This window comes from Galeopterus variegatus, unplaced genomic scaffold, assembly GCF_000696425.1.
Source record: "Galeopterus variegatus unplaced genomic scaffold, G_variegatus-3.0.2 Scaffold7250, whole genome shotgun sequence".
Classification (NCBI taxonomy): domain Eukaryota; kingdom Metazoa; phylum Chordata; class Mammalia; order Dermoptera; family Cynocephalidae; genus Galeopterus; species Galeopterus variegatus.
The window spans coordinates 89,109-110,551 of NW_007733361.1; the positions used below are offsets into that span (position 1 = coordinate 89,109).

A 21,443-nucleotide genomic window follows, 5' to 3' on the forward strand; every position below is an offset into this window, starting at 1 on the left:
AGCTATGGCTATGAATTGTTAAGTCAATCTATAGGCAATTAAAAGGAGTTTGGTAGTACCCGCTTTAACGAAGATACATTATGTATCTTTGGGTTTAAATGGGAAGAAACTTGTATTTTACATTAGATAGTTTTCTAAATTTTTGTGTATAATTGTGTGTTTTACTTAATGATTGAATAGTTGATTGTTTAAAAAGATTGGTTCATATGAGGGTTGAATTATCTTTAAAACTACATGGCTGTTCTGCATTCTTGAAAAGTAGAGTTTGAGACCAATCATTTCATAATTCCATGGTCATTTGGTCAATCTTCGTGTGGATCAGTTAGGATTTCTTGATTCACGTGCCACTGCTAACTTACCTCCTGTCTTGTTTTTGGTTTTGTTTTTGGCTGTCTTGCAAAACCACATCTTCAGTGGCTGTGAGGAAGGATAGGCGAGCTCTTGCCCCAAGGAGAGTGGGGCAGCTCCACCTCCCATACATTTAATGGGTGGCTTTTTGATGCATCTCCTGGAGAAAGGCAATTCCCTAGGTTCATGTTTGCACTGAAGTTCATTTTTATAAGCTTACATCTGGGTGGAGTTCAACTTCAATGAACATTTTACTGAGCGTGTTGCTAAGACACAGGCCTTATATATGCACAGGAGATGTAAAAATGAACAAAAGTCTGTCTCTGTTCTCTTGTAGATGTTTCCAGGTTACTGGGGGAGACAATTATACTTCAGAGAGAGAAGTTTTATAATCACAGTAAATGCCAAATTAAGCAATGTGTGGTGATGGTGTCGTCAGAATGACATCACAGAGAAGGATGTATTCATCCAGCAGGGACAGGCAGCTGGAGGCTTGTGGGGAGACTTCCTAACTCCACTTAACTATTACCTCCCGAGTTAGAAGAAGTTTCTTATTATTCCTCTTGTTATTACTACAATATTAAATGGCTAGACTATTTTATGAAAATACTCTGTTGTGTATGTTACACAATTAATTTATCATTCATAAATCTTAATCCCAATTAAATGAGGAAGAAGCATCTATTAGCTCTGGCCTTATGGAAAAAAGTGTCTCGTCTCTTACTAACCAGATATTATCAAATAACCTTGCCAATGGAATCAGTGTTCCATGACAGCAAACCAACCATCGATAAATAGCAACAACTTATTAGATGCTGAATTTATGACATGAGTAATAGGAGAAGCTTAAATTACAGGTTTACTGTTCATGCAGTATAGCTTGACATAGTTCTGTAAACACAAGCGTGGTCACCAAGTTTCTCAGACATAGCTGAGAGGATCTGCTCATGGATTTCAGGAATTATCCTTGCAGAATGAACAATAGCTCCACAGTCCTCACTGCATAAAAGTAAATTTGTCATTAGGGTGGCCCATTAACTCTCTTAGGAATCATGAGGCCTATTTCAAATGAATGCACAGGGCTTTAACTTTCCCCCAGGGTCCTGTCTCCTGATTTCCTAAAAGTGTGCAGATTTCCTAGCCATGTGCAGATTGTCTGTTTATCCTGTAGCACACCGTGCCGGGGTAGAGGGTTTCAGGAAGTAACATAACCAGCTCCTCAAATTACAAAAAAAAAAAAAAAAAAAGTTACAGAGAGAACGTAGCTTTTTTTCAAATGTGACATGTCTGGGGAAGAAAATGACTACCCATTTGCCTAAATTCTTACCAGAAATGATTCAGGCATTTAAGATAATCTGGTGAAATGTACAATGGGAAAATACTGAAAACTCAACTTTCTAAGGCATGATATCACGATTATGTTTTCTTTAAAACGATCAGGCCCTTAGGTTTCAGTGAGTGGTATTTCAGATCATCAGAAGCAAGCTTGCCAATGTCAGAATAGAAGGAGAAAAGTGACCCGTCTGCCTCCTCCCTGCCTGATGCACCACTTACTGCCTGCGTCACCTGTTTCAAACCTAACAGCATGCTCTCTCATCAGTTATCGTTGTCTCTGGTGTGTACTTTTTCTCTAGTGAGATTTGAGTTCCTGACAAATAGAGGACATGTCTCACACTTTTACATTTTTATTATACTTACCTAATAACAACTCTTTGGAAAAGAAATCAGTGAATTTTTTTTAGATTTTAAAGCTGTGTATATAAGGCTAAAAACTCACCATGAATGATTTTCCCAATGGAGCAACATGACACTATATGTCAGAGAAGTCCCCTGTGTGGTCACATAGACTATATTTTTCACCATTAGTCTTTGAAGTCAAAAGCACCAATATCTCTTAGTTTCCTAAATGGATAACAATGAATTGTGTCCTCACCTTCTTGCTTCAAGTGGGGTCAAGAGCAAACCCACATATTGCGGCCAAGACAATGTACCCTTTAGGCCTTCACCTCACCTCCTCATGCAGGGGTCCAGAAGGGAATCACATGCTCGGAACAGAGACTGCAGTACATTCACAGCCCCAGGATCTCCTTATCTCTGTCACTGGCGGTCAAGAGCAAGCTCCACACTCGCCCCCACTCCAGCCTCACCAGCAGCACCTGCCTCCAGCCACCAGGGCCAACCTCATCGTGCCTTTGCCCCGCGTGAGGTTACCTGGGAGGCAGACTCTGAGATGGGAATTTGTATGTACAATATTTTGGGGAACAATGCCTGTCAGGTGTAAGGGAAGCAGGACTGGCAGAAGGAGAATCTGAATTGCAACTCAGTCCTCAGCCTCAGCCAGTCCTACTGAGAGCGCTGGTGCTAGATTGCTCTTCAGAGTTACTCCTGCCTGAGGCAAGGGTGAATATGGGCTGTCCCATGGGGATATAATTTTGGGTTAGATGGCTCTCTGGCTGAGGGCAATTTCTAGAAATGGATTCAGCTAAGGTTCATCAGCTCCCAACAGTCTCAGCAGGTAGGGAAATGAGTACCTTAGTCCTGAAGGGAGGGGAGGGGAGTGGCACACCACAGTATCCACTACAGTCAGCATATCCACAGCTCAGCGTGTTAAGTCCATCATCTACCTGTTCTTCTACCCATTCCCTTCATCCTTGCCAAGCACCTCTGCTGGTCTAGATGGATGTCTTGTGCCCTGACTCTGACCTTCATCCCTGAGGGATGAGCCTCTGGTCACCCTGACCTTCTGATTCTCTGGCTGCTAAACTGATGATTTGCTGTCAAGTTTGTGCCAGGAACAGCCAGGAGACATGTCAGTGGACCGCTTGGGTGCCTGATTTTTCCTTTCCTGTCCTCAGTATTTAATGACAGCCCTACTACCACCAGTACCAGGGCTAATTACTCCTGCTAGGAGTGACTCTCTTCCTTACCTGCTGATCTCTAAGCACAAAAGCCCAAGTGACTGAGAGGTAGTCTGAGCTTAAAGTTTAATAGGACTCTTACTGTGTACCCTAGTGGAAGCATTCTACCTTTGAGAACCAGGACGTTTAAACCCACAGAACCTAGGGCCGGCCCGGTGGCGCACTGCTACAGTGCGCCGCTTGGGAAGCGCGGCGGCGCTCCCGCCCGAGGGTTCGGATCCCACATACAGACCGGCCGCTCACTGGCTGAGCAAGGTGCGGGAGCAACACCAAGGGTTGCAATCCCGTTGCCGGTCCCGGACCGGTACGGGCGCGACACTGAGGGTTGTGATCCATTGCTGGTCACAAAAAAAGACAAAAAGAAAAAAAAAAAAAACCCACAGAACCTACATTTGGGGGTAGGGAATGTACAGATCCTTCAAGTTGGTCACTGGGAGTTGTGGCAAACCAAGCCATTCCTAATTCTTGGACCCATGTATTCAAACTATTGAGGACATAGCATTATATAATTTTCTTTGATTGAGTGCATATTACCTCCCAGGAAGGCGCCCCACCTGACAGGGTATCGCCTCCAATCTAGAATTTCAGCCATGCCTTCAAGAGGCCACTCCATCACTCCATCAGGCTAGTGATTTCTGAGCTGCTTGGTATGTGATAGTATCCGTGAATTCTGTGATTGTGTTGACGTGGTTATTTTCCTAAGTGGGTCCCTTGCTCTAATGAGATGTATGAAGATTTCTTTTTGGTAGAGCAAGCATTCTGTATGCTCTCAGATAGTCATACTGGCTGTGACTTTGAAGGTAGGAAAGGCAAACCCAAAATGTGCCATTTCCAGCCAAGTTGAATTGCTGCCCTTTCTAGAGTGGAAAGCATCCAGTGGCTGGTTGGTTTCCTCAAGGAATGATGCCAAATTGGGGAGGATCAGCATTTATTTCTTTTGGTGGCAGATGGACATTGGGCTCTAGTAGATGCTAAACCCATCTTAGTGGGAGTCTATGCTGTTAGACCTGGTCAATGCCTCAATTCCTGCTGCTAATTCTACTCCATTAATGACCCTATTGAGCCATCCCCTGGGAAGGCTGAAGACAGAGGCTGGATAACAGGTCAGGAGTGACCAGTTCATCCTGCCTGGTTGTTGGTTTAGTGCTTTTCTATGGTATATGCTATCTGGCAGGCATGCAAGATTAAGACCTTCACATTTCATCCCAGCTCTCATAAGTCCATCCATGTGCCTCTTGCTCATGCCTCCTCATCCCTTATCTTCCAGATGAACCATTCATCTCCTTATGTCTGCCCGACTAGCTGAGTTATTCACTTTGCCCATGGGTCCTTATATTTTCTCACCTTGGCCACTTTTCTCTCCAAACAAAGTGGAGAACCAGCTGCACCCCTGCCCTGCCCTGTAGCTCTGCCTATTGGAAAGATCCCTTCTGTCTGCTCCTTTCAGAGCCACCCTTGAGTGGTGACCTGCAGACTATTTTCAGATCACATCAGATGCTGAGCCAACTCATTGATAAGCTAAGCTCTTCCTTTTTCTTCCTTCATAGCTGGTGTTCAGGAGCCCTGTGTTTGCCCCACCTGTGGCAGCTGAGGGGGAGGTGGCACCACCACAGCAGTGGATGTCATGCACCTATACCTTACCCGTTCCCTCTACACTTGCTTTGGCCTAATCCTGGGCCTTCCTTCTTATGACGTATTGCTTCTAGGCCTGCTTGACACTGTGATTTGGTGGATCTAACAGAATCCAGTTCATGATGGTCAGGTCTGATCTCATGGTCAGGGACTTGATCTCTACTAGGGCTGTTTTTCTAGTGGTGTATAATTCTCTGCTGTAAATGACATGGCTTTGCTCCAGTACCCTATGGGTCTCTGCTGTAATTCTTCCATTAGATCTTGCCATGAATTTCACTGGCATATTTTCCTACCACAGACACCTCCAAACAAACTGTAGGCTCTACCAGGTCCTGTGGCCCAAGCCACAGGGCTGCATGGATGTGCTCTGGAGCCACTCAGAGGTGGCCACCTTCCTTATTTCCCATTGAGTGATTTAGAGCAGTATTCCCAAATGTGGAATATGCTATCTCTAGAAACTAAAAATACCAATTTGGCATCGTGCCTCCTTCTCAATGGTGGGAAGTGTGAGATGCAAGAATTTGCCCCAGACCACTAAGCCCCTATATACTTCACCAATATGGTATGCCCCAAATCTGGTCTGGATATATCTTCCACCTTGCAGACACAGATGTCTTGCCAAAGCCTCCAAAATACTTGCCACTTCTTACTTATCTGTTCTCATTAGCATGATGTCATAAACATAATTTACTAATGTGATGATCTGTGGGATGTCTGGACTATCCAGGTCTCTTCAGACTATACCATGACAAAGGGCAGCAGAATTAGCACAGCCCTCAGCAAGATCATAAATCTACACTCTTTTTCTTATCATTGCAATTCTACCTGCTCCTAGTTTTGCTTCCTGATGAGGATGGAAAAGAACATATTTGCCCTGTCAGGGACTGTGAAACATGTATTTGAGTCTGTGCTAATCCGCCAAAGCAAAGATCCCATATTTTTGGCATAGCAGCTATAGTTGGCACGTGTTTGAGTTTGTGGTAGTTCACTGTCAACCTCCAAGATCAGTCTTATAGGGTCCACAGTGGTAAATTACATGGGAAAATGATAGGGACCACCAACCATGCATCCTCTAAGTTTTCTCTCCAGTATATAATGTTTTGGATCTGCTATTTTGGTGATGGGAAGGGAATAGTTTTAGAGGATTCCACATATGTTCCCACTTTAGTAGCTTTTACTCTACTATCCAAGAAGCCAATATATATCTGTTCCAGTTATACACACAGAGACCAAGGGTATGACCATGAGGCAGGTTCGTGGAGCCAGGACACCCACTGGGACAGGGCTCCATTTATGAGCTCTCCCCAGATTCTCCCACACTATGTAAGGCCATGATTAAGCTTCAGTCCCTAGGAATTAACTCAGACACTGTGTCCTACAGTCCTTGAAACACTTATGCAGTCTTTTCTCCCCAGGGTAACTGTTCTCCTAGTAAGTGGCCATAGGTCCTTATGGGAAAGGACTGAGAGGGACCATTACCATAAATGAGGGGTCTTCAAAAAAATTGTGGAAAGGTTCATATTATCTTCTAATCCCATTTTTTCATGAACTTTTTGAAGTACCTTCACATACTTGGACTTGTTGCAGGGGCCTTCCTCAAGAGGACCTGGCCTGTCCTTCAGTCTTTGAGTCTGAGAACTGCTTCAAGCCCCAGAGACTTAAAATTTGTGGAAAGGTTCATATTATCTTCTAATCCCATTTTTTTCATGAACTTTTTGAAGTACCTTCACATACTTGGACTTGTTGCAGGGGCCTTCCTCAAGGGGACCTGGCCTGTCCTTCAGTCTTTGAGTCTGAGAACTGCTTCAAGCCCCAGAGACTTAAAAAAGGATTGTGATTTTTTATTGGAGTGAATTTCCTGGCCTATGTAAGATATCCATTCTAGAATGTTCACTTCTCTGAACCTTTTGATCCCTTCCTTATTGTTTGAGATGGCAGTTCTGGTATTTCTAATTAGTGTGAATCATTGCCTTTCTAGGCTTCCAGGAACCCCTCCAGCAGCATGTTAGTCCCATCTCCCAGGGTCCTCAACAGGCATTAAGTCCCATAACATGAGAGACTGCTTCCACACCAACTTTATCTTATTCGGCTTGATATTCCATCCCTGGATCCAGACCCCCAGGTCCAGCCCATACGTGCTCCTGAAGCTGCTGCCATGCATTTTAGCTGAATGCTGCAGCTCTTTTGGCATATGAACCCTTTCAATCCTTAGCAAGCCAAATGATGTTGGATGTTGACCTTGATTATTGTTCAGAAGGCAAAGAGGGTGGATGGAATAATGTGTTCTCTTGCAAAACAGAAACATCTGCACAGTCTTCAACATGATGCAGGGAGAAGGAAACTACTTCTGTGGCACAGAGAGTCTGGGGCGCTCTTAGTATTCAACATTTGTGAGTGTATCAACCCCTATCCTGCTTCCACATGCAGTAAGCACTTCAGATTCAACATGTTCCAGATTGACCTCTGGATCTTCAACCCTCCCAGATTCTGCTTCTTCCAGTCTTTCCCATCTCAGCAATGCTGACTACCTGGTTCCAATTCTCAAGCCAAAAACCTACAGTCATCCTTGACCCCTCACTTTCTCTTACATCCCATACCTAATGTCTCAATAACTTCATTTAGCTTCCTCTTCCAAATATATTCGGAATCTGACCACTTCTCACCACCCCACTACCGTAGCCCAAATCATCCACCATCTCTCACTTGGTTATTGCAGTAACCCCAACCACTCTCGCTGTTTCTAATCTTGCTACCTGCAGCCTATTCTCAACAGACAAGCCAGGGCAATCCTACCAAAATACAAATCAGCACGTGTCCCTCTGTCAAAACATTGCCAGTCTTCACATCTCACTATGAGTCATCTCAGAAACAGTCTGTAATTTTTGACAGAATCTGGATCCATTGTTTTTATGAACTAGTCTCCTGGTATCACCCACTCACTCATTGTGCTTGAGTCTCTTGTGTTTGTCTTCAGACATCCATGTACTGCACACCTCAGGACCTTTGCACTTGCTGTTTCTGCTGCCTAAATTGTGTGCTCCCATATTTCTCCCTGTTTTCTTCGTTACCTCCCTCAGATCTTTACTAAAATTTAATTTTCTTAACAGGACTTTTTTTGACCACACTATCTAAAACTCCAATGCTTTGCCACCATATATTTCCTATTCCCCTTTTCTGTGTTATTTTTTTCAAGGCACTTTTTTCAAACGTACCATGTATTATGCTCAATTAAAAATTTTTCTGTCTCCTTTCTCTATAATAAAAGCAAGGAATAGAGACATTTTTCAATTTTATTCAATGTTATATCTTTAAAACTTAGAGCACTGCTATACGTATTAAGCATTAATTACATATTTATTGAGTGAGTGAATATCTCCATAGGTATATAAACTGGAAATTTAGTACTCTCTATATATACATTGATTTTGCCAACTAACTTTTAAGTTTTACCTAGAAGTATGTAAAAATAAAAAGTAAAAAGTCAACTGCATTAATTAATAATAGCTATTCTAAGTATAGATGGCATTTGTTTTAGAAATGTAGTGTGGAGATGCAAATATATTCAGACATGGTTCTTCAAATAATTTATTTTGGCAATTAGGTTAAACATGCACATAGATATCACTTGAGAACATTTGCAAAACAAACTGTCAATTGATTAAAAAAAAGATCACCTCTCGTTAGTCATGCATTATCCAGTACTTAGTGCATGAAAAATGTCTGCCTTTTCTGGAGTCAAAGAAAATATTCTCCACCCATATCTCAACATAATGGCTCATTATCCTTTAAGAAAGAGTTGAGGACAGAAATTCTAAACCAAATAAAGTTCATCAGTTGGCTTTATTTCTAGCCTCTACCAAAAAAGACTGATAATTTGGAAAGCTTCTTATAGTCCCATCATGGGCTATGTTTGTTCATTGGATTAAGTCATATCTGTTCATTAAGTCATTGAATAGTATGACACAGCTAGTTTGAAGGATCGTACTGAGTAATAATTAATAAGCTGGAATTTAGATATCAACTGCCTGGGTTCAGATCTTTTTGTGTCATTAATGGCTGTCTGATATTTCACAAAGTAACCTCTCTGAGCTTTACAGATATAACAGTGCCAACCTCAAAATGTTATTATGGGACTTCAGTCAGTTGATTCATGAAAATCATTTAGAACGTTACCTGGCACATGCTAAGTACTCACTAAATCTTATCTATTATCATTAGCGTCACTGGGTTAAGAACCTACACTTGAGGTCAAGACCTTTGACCTTGTGTCTACTAATACTTTTGGCAATCAAAGAAATTTGCAGCTTACATTGGCTGAACACTATACCAGGCTGCAAATGGACTTGCTAATATTTCTTTTTTTAAAATATGTTTTGTTGAAGTATAACACACACACAGAATAATGCACAAATTATATGTCTATAGCTTTATGAATTTTTACTAGATTAACATACCCATGAAACCACCAGTCAGAGCAAGAAACAGAGCTTTATCAGCATCCCAGACATCCTCTTCATACTTTCCCCAGTCACGACCCTCAAAACAGTGACCACTCTCCTGACTTCTCCCACATAAATCAATTGTGCAGATTATCTTTAGACTTTATGAATGTACTCTCTTGTTGTCTGTCTTCTTTCCTCCAACAATATGTTTATGGAATTCATCAGTGTTATTTGTAGCAACAGTGGCCTTTTCCTCATAGTTGTACAGTATTCAGGTATGTGAATATTTCACCATGTTTTTTTGACCATTCTGCAGTCAAAGGACTGTGGGATGTCTCCAGCTTCAGAGCAAGTACTGCTGCGAACATTATCAAACACACCTTTTGGTGCATATATGGACATGTTTCTTTCAGCTTCTAGAAGCTCTTTTTTTTTTTTTTTAGTGCAAGTTATAAATCCATAACCCTTCTGGAATTGCTTGTTGTGTATACCATGAGGTACAAGGCAAAGTTTTTTTTTACCCAGATAGATATCCATAGATTGACGTAGCACCATTTACTGAAGACACAACCACTTCCCTGATGACACTTTTGTTATAAATTGATCATATATGTGTGAGTCTACTTCTGCACCCAAGAGATGGAACATGTATTCTGTTCCATTGGTCTGTTTATGCCTGCCCCAATTTCAGGTTTTATAATAAACTTTGACATCCAAGACTATAAGTCTTCAACCTTTGTTGTTCTTCTTCAAGGTTTCTTTACTGTTCTTGGTTAGTTTTATTTCCACAGAAATTGTAGAATAACTTGTTAAGTATTAAAAACACAACCTCTTGGAATTTTGATAGGGATTTCATTGAATGTAATAGATAAACTTGGGGAGAATTGAAATTTTGCTATACTGAGTATTTTATTCTGTGAACATTTTATATCTCTTCATTTATTTAGGTCTTCTTTAATTTTCTCCATATGGTCTTTTTTTTGTATAGGTTTTACACATCTTTTGTTAGATTTATTTCTAGGTATTTTATATTTCTATGCTAGTGTAAATGGTTTAATTTTTATTTTCTAATTGTTTATTGCTGGTTTGTGGAAGTGCAATTAATTTTTGAATAGTGACCTCACTAAATTTATTTCCTTACTTTAAAATTTTATCTGTAGATTATTTTGGATTTTCCTTAAACACAATCATGTCACTGAAAATAATAATAGTTTAATTTTTGCTTTTCCAATCATCGTATTTTTATTTTTTTCTGTCATTTTGGATTTTCCTTAAACACAATCATGTCTCTGAAAATAATAATAGTTTAATTTTTGCTTTTCCAATCATCGTATTTTTATTTTTTTCTGTCAGTCTTCATAGTCTTAATTCTTATTCATAATTCTTGGCCACTTTTGATGAGTCTGTGATGTTCTACCTAATCAAAAAAAATCAGTAAAAATACCTGCTATGATTTTCCATGAAAATGTTGGAACACATAAATGGTTTCCTTGGACTCAGGGGCTCATAAATTTTATTTTTGTGTTTTTTGGGGGAGTGTGTGTTCTCAAATATATCTATTGCTGAATCTACATTTTAAGATTTTGCTAACTATCTTCTGATAACTTGAACTGAAAATTTATTATTGTAGGAAATAAGCTGAAAAACTGTGCATATTGGGCAGATTCTGGGGATCCACACTTTTCTAATTTGTTGTGTTTTTTCTGAAACCTGAGAGGTCAATGAATTTGACTTCTAAACATACTTTCAGCATTAAGCCGATCATTGATATTACCTAATTGTGGTTTGCCTCAATGATTTTTCAAAAAAATTTTAGTTATATGTTGTCATCAAAGGAAATACCATTTCAAGTTAGAATTCAAGTTTCTAGTGGAAGCATTTCTCACATATGTAACCAAAAAGTTTCTCTCAGGTAAAAAGACAGATCCTTTAAAGATATTTTAATAAAATCAAAACCTGAAAACCTGAAATATCATGTTGAAAGATATTTGTTGCATTGGTAAAGTTCCCCAGAGGACTCTGGTTGTTTAAAGCAACAGTTTGATTGAATAGAACAATAAATGCAGGGCTGAGTGTATTTTTTTCTCTTTCTTTCTCATCTACTAGAAAAATATAGATAATAGAGCTCATTTATTTCCTTAACATTTCAGAGCTCCGCAGATGGGAAAACACAACCCAGTGGAAATGATTTCTGGCAACCTTGAGAAGATATGTTAGCATTTTGTGGCATTTCTCTCAATGACATGTAAAGCATGGCTTTCCCTCATTGCAGTGTCACAGTGAAGTGTCACAATAAAGCCAAAATAGTGTGCCCTCAGGGAAAACTAGGAAAAGGGACCATTTTCTGTGCACACACAAAGGGTAATATTTATTACAAAGCCTTTCATTTTAGCTCCAAATGCTGCCTGGGCCGGGGGTACTTTGCGATGGGGAAATGCACAGAATGTGAGACTTAAAGCAAATGTTATGTGAGATTCTAATGCAATTTATGTAGATGCAAATAGTTGTAAAAAAGTAGCATGCATTTATGGACATCCATGCATGCATGAATCTGTGTAGTGCCCGGGAGAGAGTGACAGCCTCTCCCGTGCTGATGAAGTCTAGATAGCCCAAGCCTGGCACCAGAGCAACTCTGTCTTTACCTGTTTCTGTCATGACCAGGAAGGATGTCATATCTTTTCTTCACAAAACATGCATGGTAGAAATTATTACCCCCAGTTGGTAGATGAGGAATTTGATGTTCCAAAAGATTCAACTGTTTTTTGCAAGTTATGCAGCTAGTACTACTTAAGCTATTTCATATACTTTTAGTATCAAATACAGTATTTTATTTTAAGCTAAACCTGTACTTTTTATAAAACCTTACACGTCTCCTTTATCCTACATTTGACAGTTATTATTTGGACCCAAATATGAAACTTGACTTTTTATTACCATTAAATGTCATCTCATTAGGTTCGTTCTACTGCTCCAGTCTATGGACATTTTGGGGGTTCTTAATTACATTTTGCAACATGTTTGTCAGATTGAATGACTGTTGCATATGTCCCCACCCAAATTGTTTGGTGGGGCCCTGTGGCAGACACCTGTCTTATAGTTAGAGAGGTCACTGTTTTACCCAGTGTCTATTTCAATGAATTTTCAAATGTGTACAGAAATTACCCAAATCTACTGTCCTGATCTGGCAACACAGAGGAAAAAGACCTGAGGCCCTGTAGACATGGACTCAGATGGCCTCACTAATGACCAGTTGTGTGATTTGTGGAATGTTACTTGCCTTCATAAGTAAATTTGGATGATAGTATTAACAAGATAAAGTTTGTAGTGCTCTTATAGGAAGCATGTGTTCTGCCCTGTTCATCACCCCAATCACCAAAGGAAGAATAACATTTCTCTGACTGACCAGTCCATTGCTAATCACCTCCACTACCCCAGGTCTCATTGCTTCCTGGTGCCAGCAAATCTTTTTTTTTTTTTAATTTTATTGTAGTAAGAACATTTCACATGAGCTCCATCCTCTCAAATTCTTAAGTGTGCAGTACTATTGTTGACTCTAGGTGCAGTGTTGTACAGCAGATCTCAAGAGTTTATTCATCTCACTCAACCAAAACCTTATACCTGTTGATTAGTACCTCACCATTTCCCCGCACCCCCACCCCCTGGCAACCATTATCCCACTCTTTGATTCTCTGAGTTCGATTACTTTAGCTACTTCACTAAGTGGAATCACACTGTATTTGTCTTTCTGTGTCTGGTTTATTTAAGTTAACATAATGTCCTCAAGGTTCATCCATGGTGTTGCATATTGCAATATTACTTCTTTTTATAAGGCTGACTTGTATTTTGTTGTATGTGTACACCACATTTTCTTTATCCATTTATCCATCCATGGACATTTAGGTTTCCACATTTTGGCTATTGTGAATAGTGCTGTACTGAACATAAAAAATGGTACTGAGGTTCCTCAAAAATAGAACTACCATATGATTCAGCAATCCCATTTCTGGGTATTTATGCAAAATAATTGAAATCAGGATGCTGACAAGTCTTCATTTTAATACACTTCATTAGCCTCTTTTCCAATACTATGGTTATGCTTAAGTCACTGTGGTGTTTAGAATCCACTTTCTTTCCCTGCTCTAATATCTGAATGGCATGGAAATTGTTCTTATTTTCTGCAAATCTTGGTTATGATAATGGCTTAGTGACCTTACTTGTATGTTTTCTGAGCATTTTTAAGTAGAAATTTATTTGATTTAGGAGACTTTAACTGGCTTAGGGAACTTCCGGAACTTTCTTTATGTACAAGGAACTTTATCCTCCTATCATATGATTTGATTCTTCTGCCCAGCCACTTCGAAAGCCAGTCTCCTTTGACAAAGGCGGCAACGTGAAGTCCTGCCTCTCGGAGCTGGCTCTCACTTCCTCATCACCTGGTGGTGCAGATTCAGTCCATGTAGGTCTTCGCTTTGTCTGCTCTCATGGTCATCTGGTTATACTCTCTGTTGCTCATTTTCAGTGTGGCCGCTTTGAATTTGCACTCATCAGAGAACTTTTGTGAAAGCACATTAGTTTATTTAGGAGATTCACTCTTCTCTTCCCATCAGGATATTTAATTCTCCAGTTTTTAATCCTTTTTCAAAGATTTCAAACTCTTGAATAATCTCCTCCTTCTAGAATCTTTTATTTTTTCCTAAAAGGAATGGCATTTTCCCCCATTGAAAAAAAATTTTGAATTTACACTTCTGAATTCAAGAATTCATGTATGACTATCACTGAATTGCTTTCATGAACAGGCCACCATCTTTGTATTGATGTTTGAAAGAGAAGAATTTAAAGCCTTTGTTTGGTTAGTAATATTACTGAGAATTCAATATTTTTTAGAGATACAATAAGTAATATCTTATTACTCTGAGTCTAGGATTTTCTCCTCTGGATCTTTTCATCTAAAGCTCCAGCATTTTTCTTCAAAGAGCATTTAATAAATATCTCTCATAGACTCACCGTTGGCTAAACTCTCTGATTTTCACAGATCTTGCCAAGAGAACGTTTGTCTTAACTTCACACATAGAGTGATCTGCATTAGTTCTGAGTGAGCTATATGTAGGAAATCTATTTTGAAAGGGCTACCCTCCGGAGCATTTCCAAATAAACCATATGAGAACAGGAGTAAGGATAAACTGTTGTCCATTTGTTGGCTAAACTCTCTGATTTTCACAGATCTTGCCAAGAGAACGTTTGTCTTAACTTCACACATAGAGTGATCTGCATTAATTCTGAGTGAGCTATATGTAGGAAATCTATTTTGAAAGGGCTATCCTCCGGAGCATTTCCAAATAAACCATATGAGAACAGGAGTAAGGATAAACTGTTGTCCATTTTTGTGAAATCCAATCTTCCTTCTCCTCCTTTTATTTGTTCTGTGCGCCACGTGACTGAGAATCAAAAGGCAGAATGCCATGTAGCATCTTTTCAGTTTATTTTATTTTTTGGTGACTGGAGATGAGTCGATTGAATTTTCATATCTTGTCCCCTAATTCTCTGCTACTTTCATTCAAGTTGACGCCCACGATGTGCGCATCACAAGTTTTAGGCACAGGCGTGGCAGAGATAAGTAGTCTTGGTAGCAAACAACTATTTGAAAAACCTTGTGATTTATCCATATTGGACACATTTTTTTGTATCTGGTGGTATATTTTTCACATTAGCTGTTTCTTAGGATTAGCAAACCAGTGCAAATCTTGTTTCATCCCTCCCTGGGTATTTACTGTAGTGCCAAGCAAAGCACAGATTAACATATGCTTTCTCAGGATTAAGGACGATTTTTTTTTTAACTCTTCTGGTAGACAGTGAAGTAGAATCCTCACAGTTCAATAGATTCCACAGATGGGCTGTTTTTGTTAGTGCCAACAACTAACCCTAAACCTCTAGTCCCACATTTCCAGTCTTTGAGTTATACTTCATGAAAATCAAATGCCAAACAGCAATAAACGCTATCTTACTGTGTTCTTAATCTGCCTCCATCACTACAGCGCTGCATATGATTGCTCCGTGGTGAAGAAGAGGAGGGCTGAAGAGCAGGCTTTGGGTGTCCCAGTCAACAAAAGAAAATCCCTACTCATGAAGCCCCGACACTATAGCCCAAACACGGACTGCAAAGAAGACAGTGACAGCAGGGCCCCGGACAGCAGCCTCTCGGGAACAGAGGATCACTGTACTGCAGGTAGCAGGAAGGAGTGCCCAGCTTTACCTACTCCCTGGCATCAAAGACTCCATCTTAATTTATGCAGAACATGTAGTTTGTATGCTTGTAAAAGTGTATCAGAATTTGGGAGCAAAAGAGAACATTTATTTCACGTAGCATCCATTTACTGAGGGCCCGTTTTTATTAATAACATTGCAGGGTCTATAGATAAGCAACAGAGGTCACTTGCCCTGAGTTCATTTCCAAAAGCACAGGATTGTACTACATCTCTTTCTGAAGAAAATAGAAGATACTAAGCCTTAAAGTTGAAAAGTGCCTTGTCTCCTTAATAGGACAGACGTCTAATTCCTGAGCACATCCTTCAAATTAAAGGGTGTAATTAAAGTTTAAGATACCTTTTCAATGATCACGTCCTATATAATTAACAATTATGATATAATCATTATATATATACAACTAAAACATTTATTTTTTATTCTTTTAATCAACATATATAGTATCACTTAGCCCAAAATATAATTGGTAATAACATGAACAGATGCAGATGGTCGGTGACCTTAATATTTTCAATATTTTTTTAATCAATATTTATAGCAATGGACTGCAGAAGCAGCCTAAAGTTGGCATCCTAGCATCTCCTTCAGTAGTAAAATGATGTATTATAGAAAATGTATCTCTGTGGCCATTATTTCCAAAATAAATCATTTAAATTTACCTTTAGGTACACATTGTATGTCATTAATTCAGTTCTTCACTCACTCATCAAACACCCTTTGCTTGCTGAGTGAAATGTAGTTACTATTTAAAAACTTTAGGACTTATTTCTCCCCAGTTCATGGTTATTTCCATTAGTCCCTGGAAGTCACATGCCTCTAGGAGCTGGAATATCATGCATTGCTTTGTGCATGAGGCTGAAGTTGACGGGATGCAAAAACTCTCAAAAATTTATGGAAAAAAATTAAGATCTAAAGCTTTACTTAGTAGAAAGTGAAATTAGTGTACATTTGTGCTGTTAAATATACACTTTTTTCTGAATATGACTTCTTAAAGAATCAAAATAAATAGTTTTTTATTTGAAAAGAAGTGTTCATTATACAAACAATAGGCAATGAGATTCTTAGATCATAAGTATTTATTGTATGTAGAATTACAGTAATAACAATAGGTATTAATAGAAAAGCTATAAAATCATATTGAGTGAGCAGAAATCTCAGATCAGAATTCTCCTAGCTCCAGTAAGCTTGGCTTAGAGGCAGTTTGATAGTCTTTGGCTAAAACGAAGTAGTATTTTGATTTGAATGTGTTTAAGTAAATTTTCTGGCTTTTCAGTATTAAGCATATGGTTTAAAGCCTCATGGCTCATCTGTAAATTATAATCATCCTTGACTTTTTTCGTTTCCTTGAGCTAGTTAGGTTTTTTTGGTTGATTCATAAAAATTGCAGGTTGAATCTAGTACTAGGGAAAGTACTTGAATCATTGTGGTTAGACTTGAGGTATAATACATTTAGCTGGCATTAATTAGCTGGATATTGAAGAAAATATGCATCTTTTTATGCCATGAGGACAAAGATTGTATCTGGCTTGCTGACTTCCCACCTTCTATTGTAGTTGTTTGATCGTTGTAGGTGCTTAATATTAACCAAGTGATATACTGTCCTAATGAATCTGTTAAACATTCAGTTATAAGCACTGATGGACATCTATTTTCAGGTTCACAAATGTTAAGTATTTTTATATTTAATGTTAGAACCACTACTGACAATAATAAATATGCTGAAATTAGAGCAGTAGTGACCATTATTTTTGAGCTCTTAGTATATTCCAGGCATATAAATTATGTCACTTAATCCGCACAACAATGCCAGGAGGTGTGGATGATTAGGGTCACATTTTTATAGATGAGGACCAACGAGATTTATTTAATGCTTAAGGTAAGGCAGTTTTTAGGTGTTGGAAGAAAGATAATTAAGAAATAATTGGAAAGATAAGCAAAATAATTACAGTTGACCCTCTGTATCCACAGGTTCCACATCCACGGATTTAACCAACCTCAGGTTAAAAATATTTGGGAAAAATTAAAATGACAATAACAATACAACAATTAAAAGTAATACAAATTAATAAGAAATACAGTATAACAAATATTTACATAGAATTTACATTGTATTAGGTATTTTAAGTGATCTAGAGATGATTTAAAGTATACGGAGGATGTGCATAGGTTATATGCAAATACTATGCTATTTTCTATCAGGGATTTGAGCATCCATGGATTTTGGTACCTGCAGGGAGTCCTGGAATCAATCCATTGATACTGAGGGACAGCAGTATTCCCAGCTAACCATGCTGTATAATACAATTCTCCCCAGTTCGATACCTTCAGAGTGTAGGCTGAGTCAAGCTTCTATAACATCAAATCATGAAGTCAAAATTTCCAGAAATGACAGGTCAGAGATTCTCCTATCACTGGTCAAAAGAACAAAGGCTCTAAGTTGCCTTCAGCCCTCTGAGCAATTTCCTCCTCAACCCCCTGGAAGGAAAGAGACTGAGTCCAAGCCCAGCATAAGGACTTTTCATCCAGCCTCCCATTTACCCCAGGCACCCCAAGGTCTTTACCTGGCCAGGTGTGTGTTCAGTTATATCATCAGCTGGGAAACCCAGATGATGAGAGCGGGTCTGGTGCTCATGAAGGCTAAGGTCACGTGCTTGAGTTCTGTAAAGTTTTTATTCCATTTTATGGCACAAACTGCATCCCATACCCTTAACTGGCTGACATTCAAAGAGTTGCAGGTGGCATTTGGGGGAATAAAACAAAATGTGGGCAAACTATACAGATGCACTTTCTTCACGGGAAGACAAGTTTGCCGAGTCCTACCAGGAGGCAGGACAGACTCAGGCTCTCCCAGCTCAGACGAGGAAAATGAGAATCACCTCCAAGTGAGATGAGCCAAGACCGTGCATGGAGTCCCCACATGCTCGCGTGGGGGAAACCCGTCACAACCCTAGTGGTGCTGTAGTTTAAAGCCTCATGGTCCATCTGTAAGTTATAATCACCCTCGACTTTTTTTGTTTTCTTGAGCTGGTTAGGTTTTCTGGTTGATTCATAAAAATTGAAGTCAGCTCATAGTAATTTCAAGACATAGTATCTCTCAATAAATAGCAAATAAAGGATAAGCCACTGCAATTTCAAAATGTTGGAAGAGGAATTAGTTCTTCTAGAGCTTTTATTCCCAACAAAATGTACATACTCAAGAGGCCCAGAAAACTAATTTACCTATAAATGTAACCTAACTAGTTACAGAAACAGAACTGAAATCCAGTTATTATAAAATCTAATTATACTAAAGGAGTCAAACTCAAAATGTGCTGTGGTTTGAAGAGCAGTTTTAAACTTCTTTTGATGCCAAACTACTGATATTTATGCAAGAATTCATTAGTATAGACCTATAGGATTGCCACACAACTCAGAGTTTTAAACCTTGGTTTAAAGTAAATAAACTTTGGTGTATCAGGCAAAAGCATTTATTTTTTACTCCATACACAAGGGAACCATCCCAGGCCCAGGTTCTCCTTGCTCCTCCACACTTCGAAGTACGCTCAAGATGGAGACAGGCCTGACAGTCAACTATTAGGTGGTGCCCTCAGGATTTGACCCTAGGAATTTTCTGACCTATATCATTGTGGCATTAAGAAAGTTAAGGTCGAGGTGTTGTTAGTGTTTGTTTTGTTGTATTGTTTATTTGCTTTTACCTATTTTTACTTATAATCTAAGGATCATTGTTTTATTGAAAGTTAGCTGACAGTTACATTCTAGCATCGTCATAGAAATTCACTCTTGAGAACATGCAAACTTGGGAAAATACTAGGCTATTTGTATTCCTGGCAGTTTCTCTTCAGAGTCTCTGTGCTCTGTAAATGTTAGCCATGGCACGTGGAGTTCCATGGCCGTCACAGAGGGAAGCACACAGGGTTGGAGCCACGTGGCCACAGGTTGGGTCATCCCTCCGCTGGCCAGCCATGTGGTCTTGAGCAAGCAAGCCCTTATCTCCCTGGAATTGTAGTTCCTTTTCTGTAAAATGGAGTAGAAAGGACCTTTCTTGTAGTTATTGTGCAGATTACATGAAATAAAGAACTGAACACCACGCCAGGAACATATCCATTTATTGTTCTAGGAAGGATCGTTGGCTCATCCAATCATGGGATCGCTGGGTCACCCTCATTTTGAAGATGAGGACCCAGGACTCAGGAGGTCACAGGCCTGTCTCGGACACCCCGGCAGGCAGCACTGTGCCAGTAGCATGACCTTGGACTCTGGACCTCAAAGCCCAGAGGTTTTTCCCTCTACACTGTGCATTGTGAACTGACTGCAGTTTCCAAAGGCACCGCAGCGTGCAGAGGTGACCCGGGCTGAGCCTTCTTCATGCTACAGGGCCCTGCCCTTCCATAAGGGTCAATTTTGGTAATTACTCTAAAGGAAAAACAGGCCCACCACAAAGGCACCGCAGCGTGCAGAGGTGACCCGGGCTGAGCCTTCTTCATGCTACAGGCCCTGCCCTTCCATAAGGGTCAATTTTGGTAATTACTCTAAAGGAAAAACAGGCCCACCACATTCATGGGAAGGGTCTCGAGTATCCCGTCATTGCTATCTTCTAAAATAATATATGGGGAAGATGGGAGAGAGCCCACGTTTACTGAATCCCTGTTGGGTGTTCCCATGTGGCCTGTATAGTGTGCACTGGCTACACTGTTGTCCTCCCTGTGCAAATGCAGACGCCAGGCTGGGGCAAACTTGGCCACCTGTCCAGTGAGCACAGAGAGAAGCAACGCATTTGGACCCAAGCCTGGGTTGGTCTGACTCTAAAGGCAGGATTCTTTTGGTTATTCCAGTGGCAAAAGCACAAAATAAATCACCAGGCCACCAGGGAAAATATAAACACACGAGCATAGAAAAACACAGGCAGCCCATTACAAAGCTGGGAGAAACAAGCCTCGTCACAGACCTCGCAGGCTCAAAAGTGAACTCAACGTCTTGTGTGTGACCACTGGGCAAGCCAGGGAGGGGTGGGAACACGGAAAGTCACTTTGCAGGTTTGCAGAGCGTCCCTGGGAGCCAGTGTGCGTAGGCACCTCTGCTCGTCACAGACCTCGCAGGCTCAAAAGTGAACTCAACGTCTTGTGTGTGACCACTGGGCAAGCCAGGGAGGGGTGGGAACGCGGAAAGTCACTTTGCAGGTTTGCAGAGCGTCCCTGGGAGCCAGTGTGCGTAGGCACCTCTGTCGGCAGGGCTCCTCTTTTCCCGAAGAATAATTAATAAATATTTTCTTTTAGCATATAACAAACAGTTGAACCAAACAATTATGTAAACTGGAAATGACCCAAAACGCTGGCGGTTGGCAGCAGCACCATGAAGTGCGTCCTCGCGCACATGTGCGCTTTGTCGCTCCCGCCTCTCTGGTGATCTGCACTTAATAGGAATATTTTAAACTATGTAGCTAAGCAACAGAGGTAATTGTTGCTTTCTAGAGCTTTTGTTAGCACTCTAACACAGCCCAAATATGCATAATTAGGTATAATGTCTATAAATCATTATCGTACACATGTGGATAGTTAAGTGGAGTGAGAGAACAGTTCAATGAATTGAGCATATTCATTGAAAATGCTTTTTATTTGTTTTCTGTAGTTCATAATACTTTAAAATTATCATAACCCTTTACACTTTCTCTTAATAGCTAACCGTGATATTGAGAAAAACTTCATTTGCATTTTAGACTATGTTTAATATATTATTTAAACCTGGAGTTTCTCCGATATGAATTCAGGAAAGGATAGGCCATCCTATCAGATATTATGTGCTTGTTTATCCAGCCTCTTTTCTAGGAACTAAAATGTTAAATTTT

The 21,443-nt window shown here is 39.9% G+C and overlaps 1 protein-coding gene across 1 annotated transcript in view; it reads left to right on the forward strand.

The window, feature by feature from the left end:
* Positions 1-21,443, forward strand: part of ST18 (suppression of tumorigenicity 18, zinc finger) — an 88,717-nt gene that overhangs the window by 22,505 nt on the left and 44,769 nt on the right. Inside the window, exon 4 of the mRNA XM_008591749.1 lies at positions 15,373-15,563. Within this exon, the coding sequence (XP_008589971.1) occupies positions 15,373-15,563 (191 nt within the window). The remainder of the gene's footprint in view (positions 1-15,372; positions 15,564-21,443) is intronic.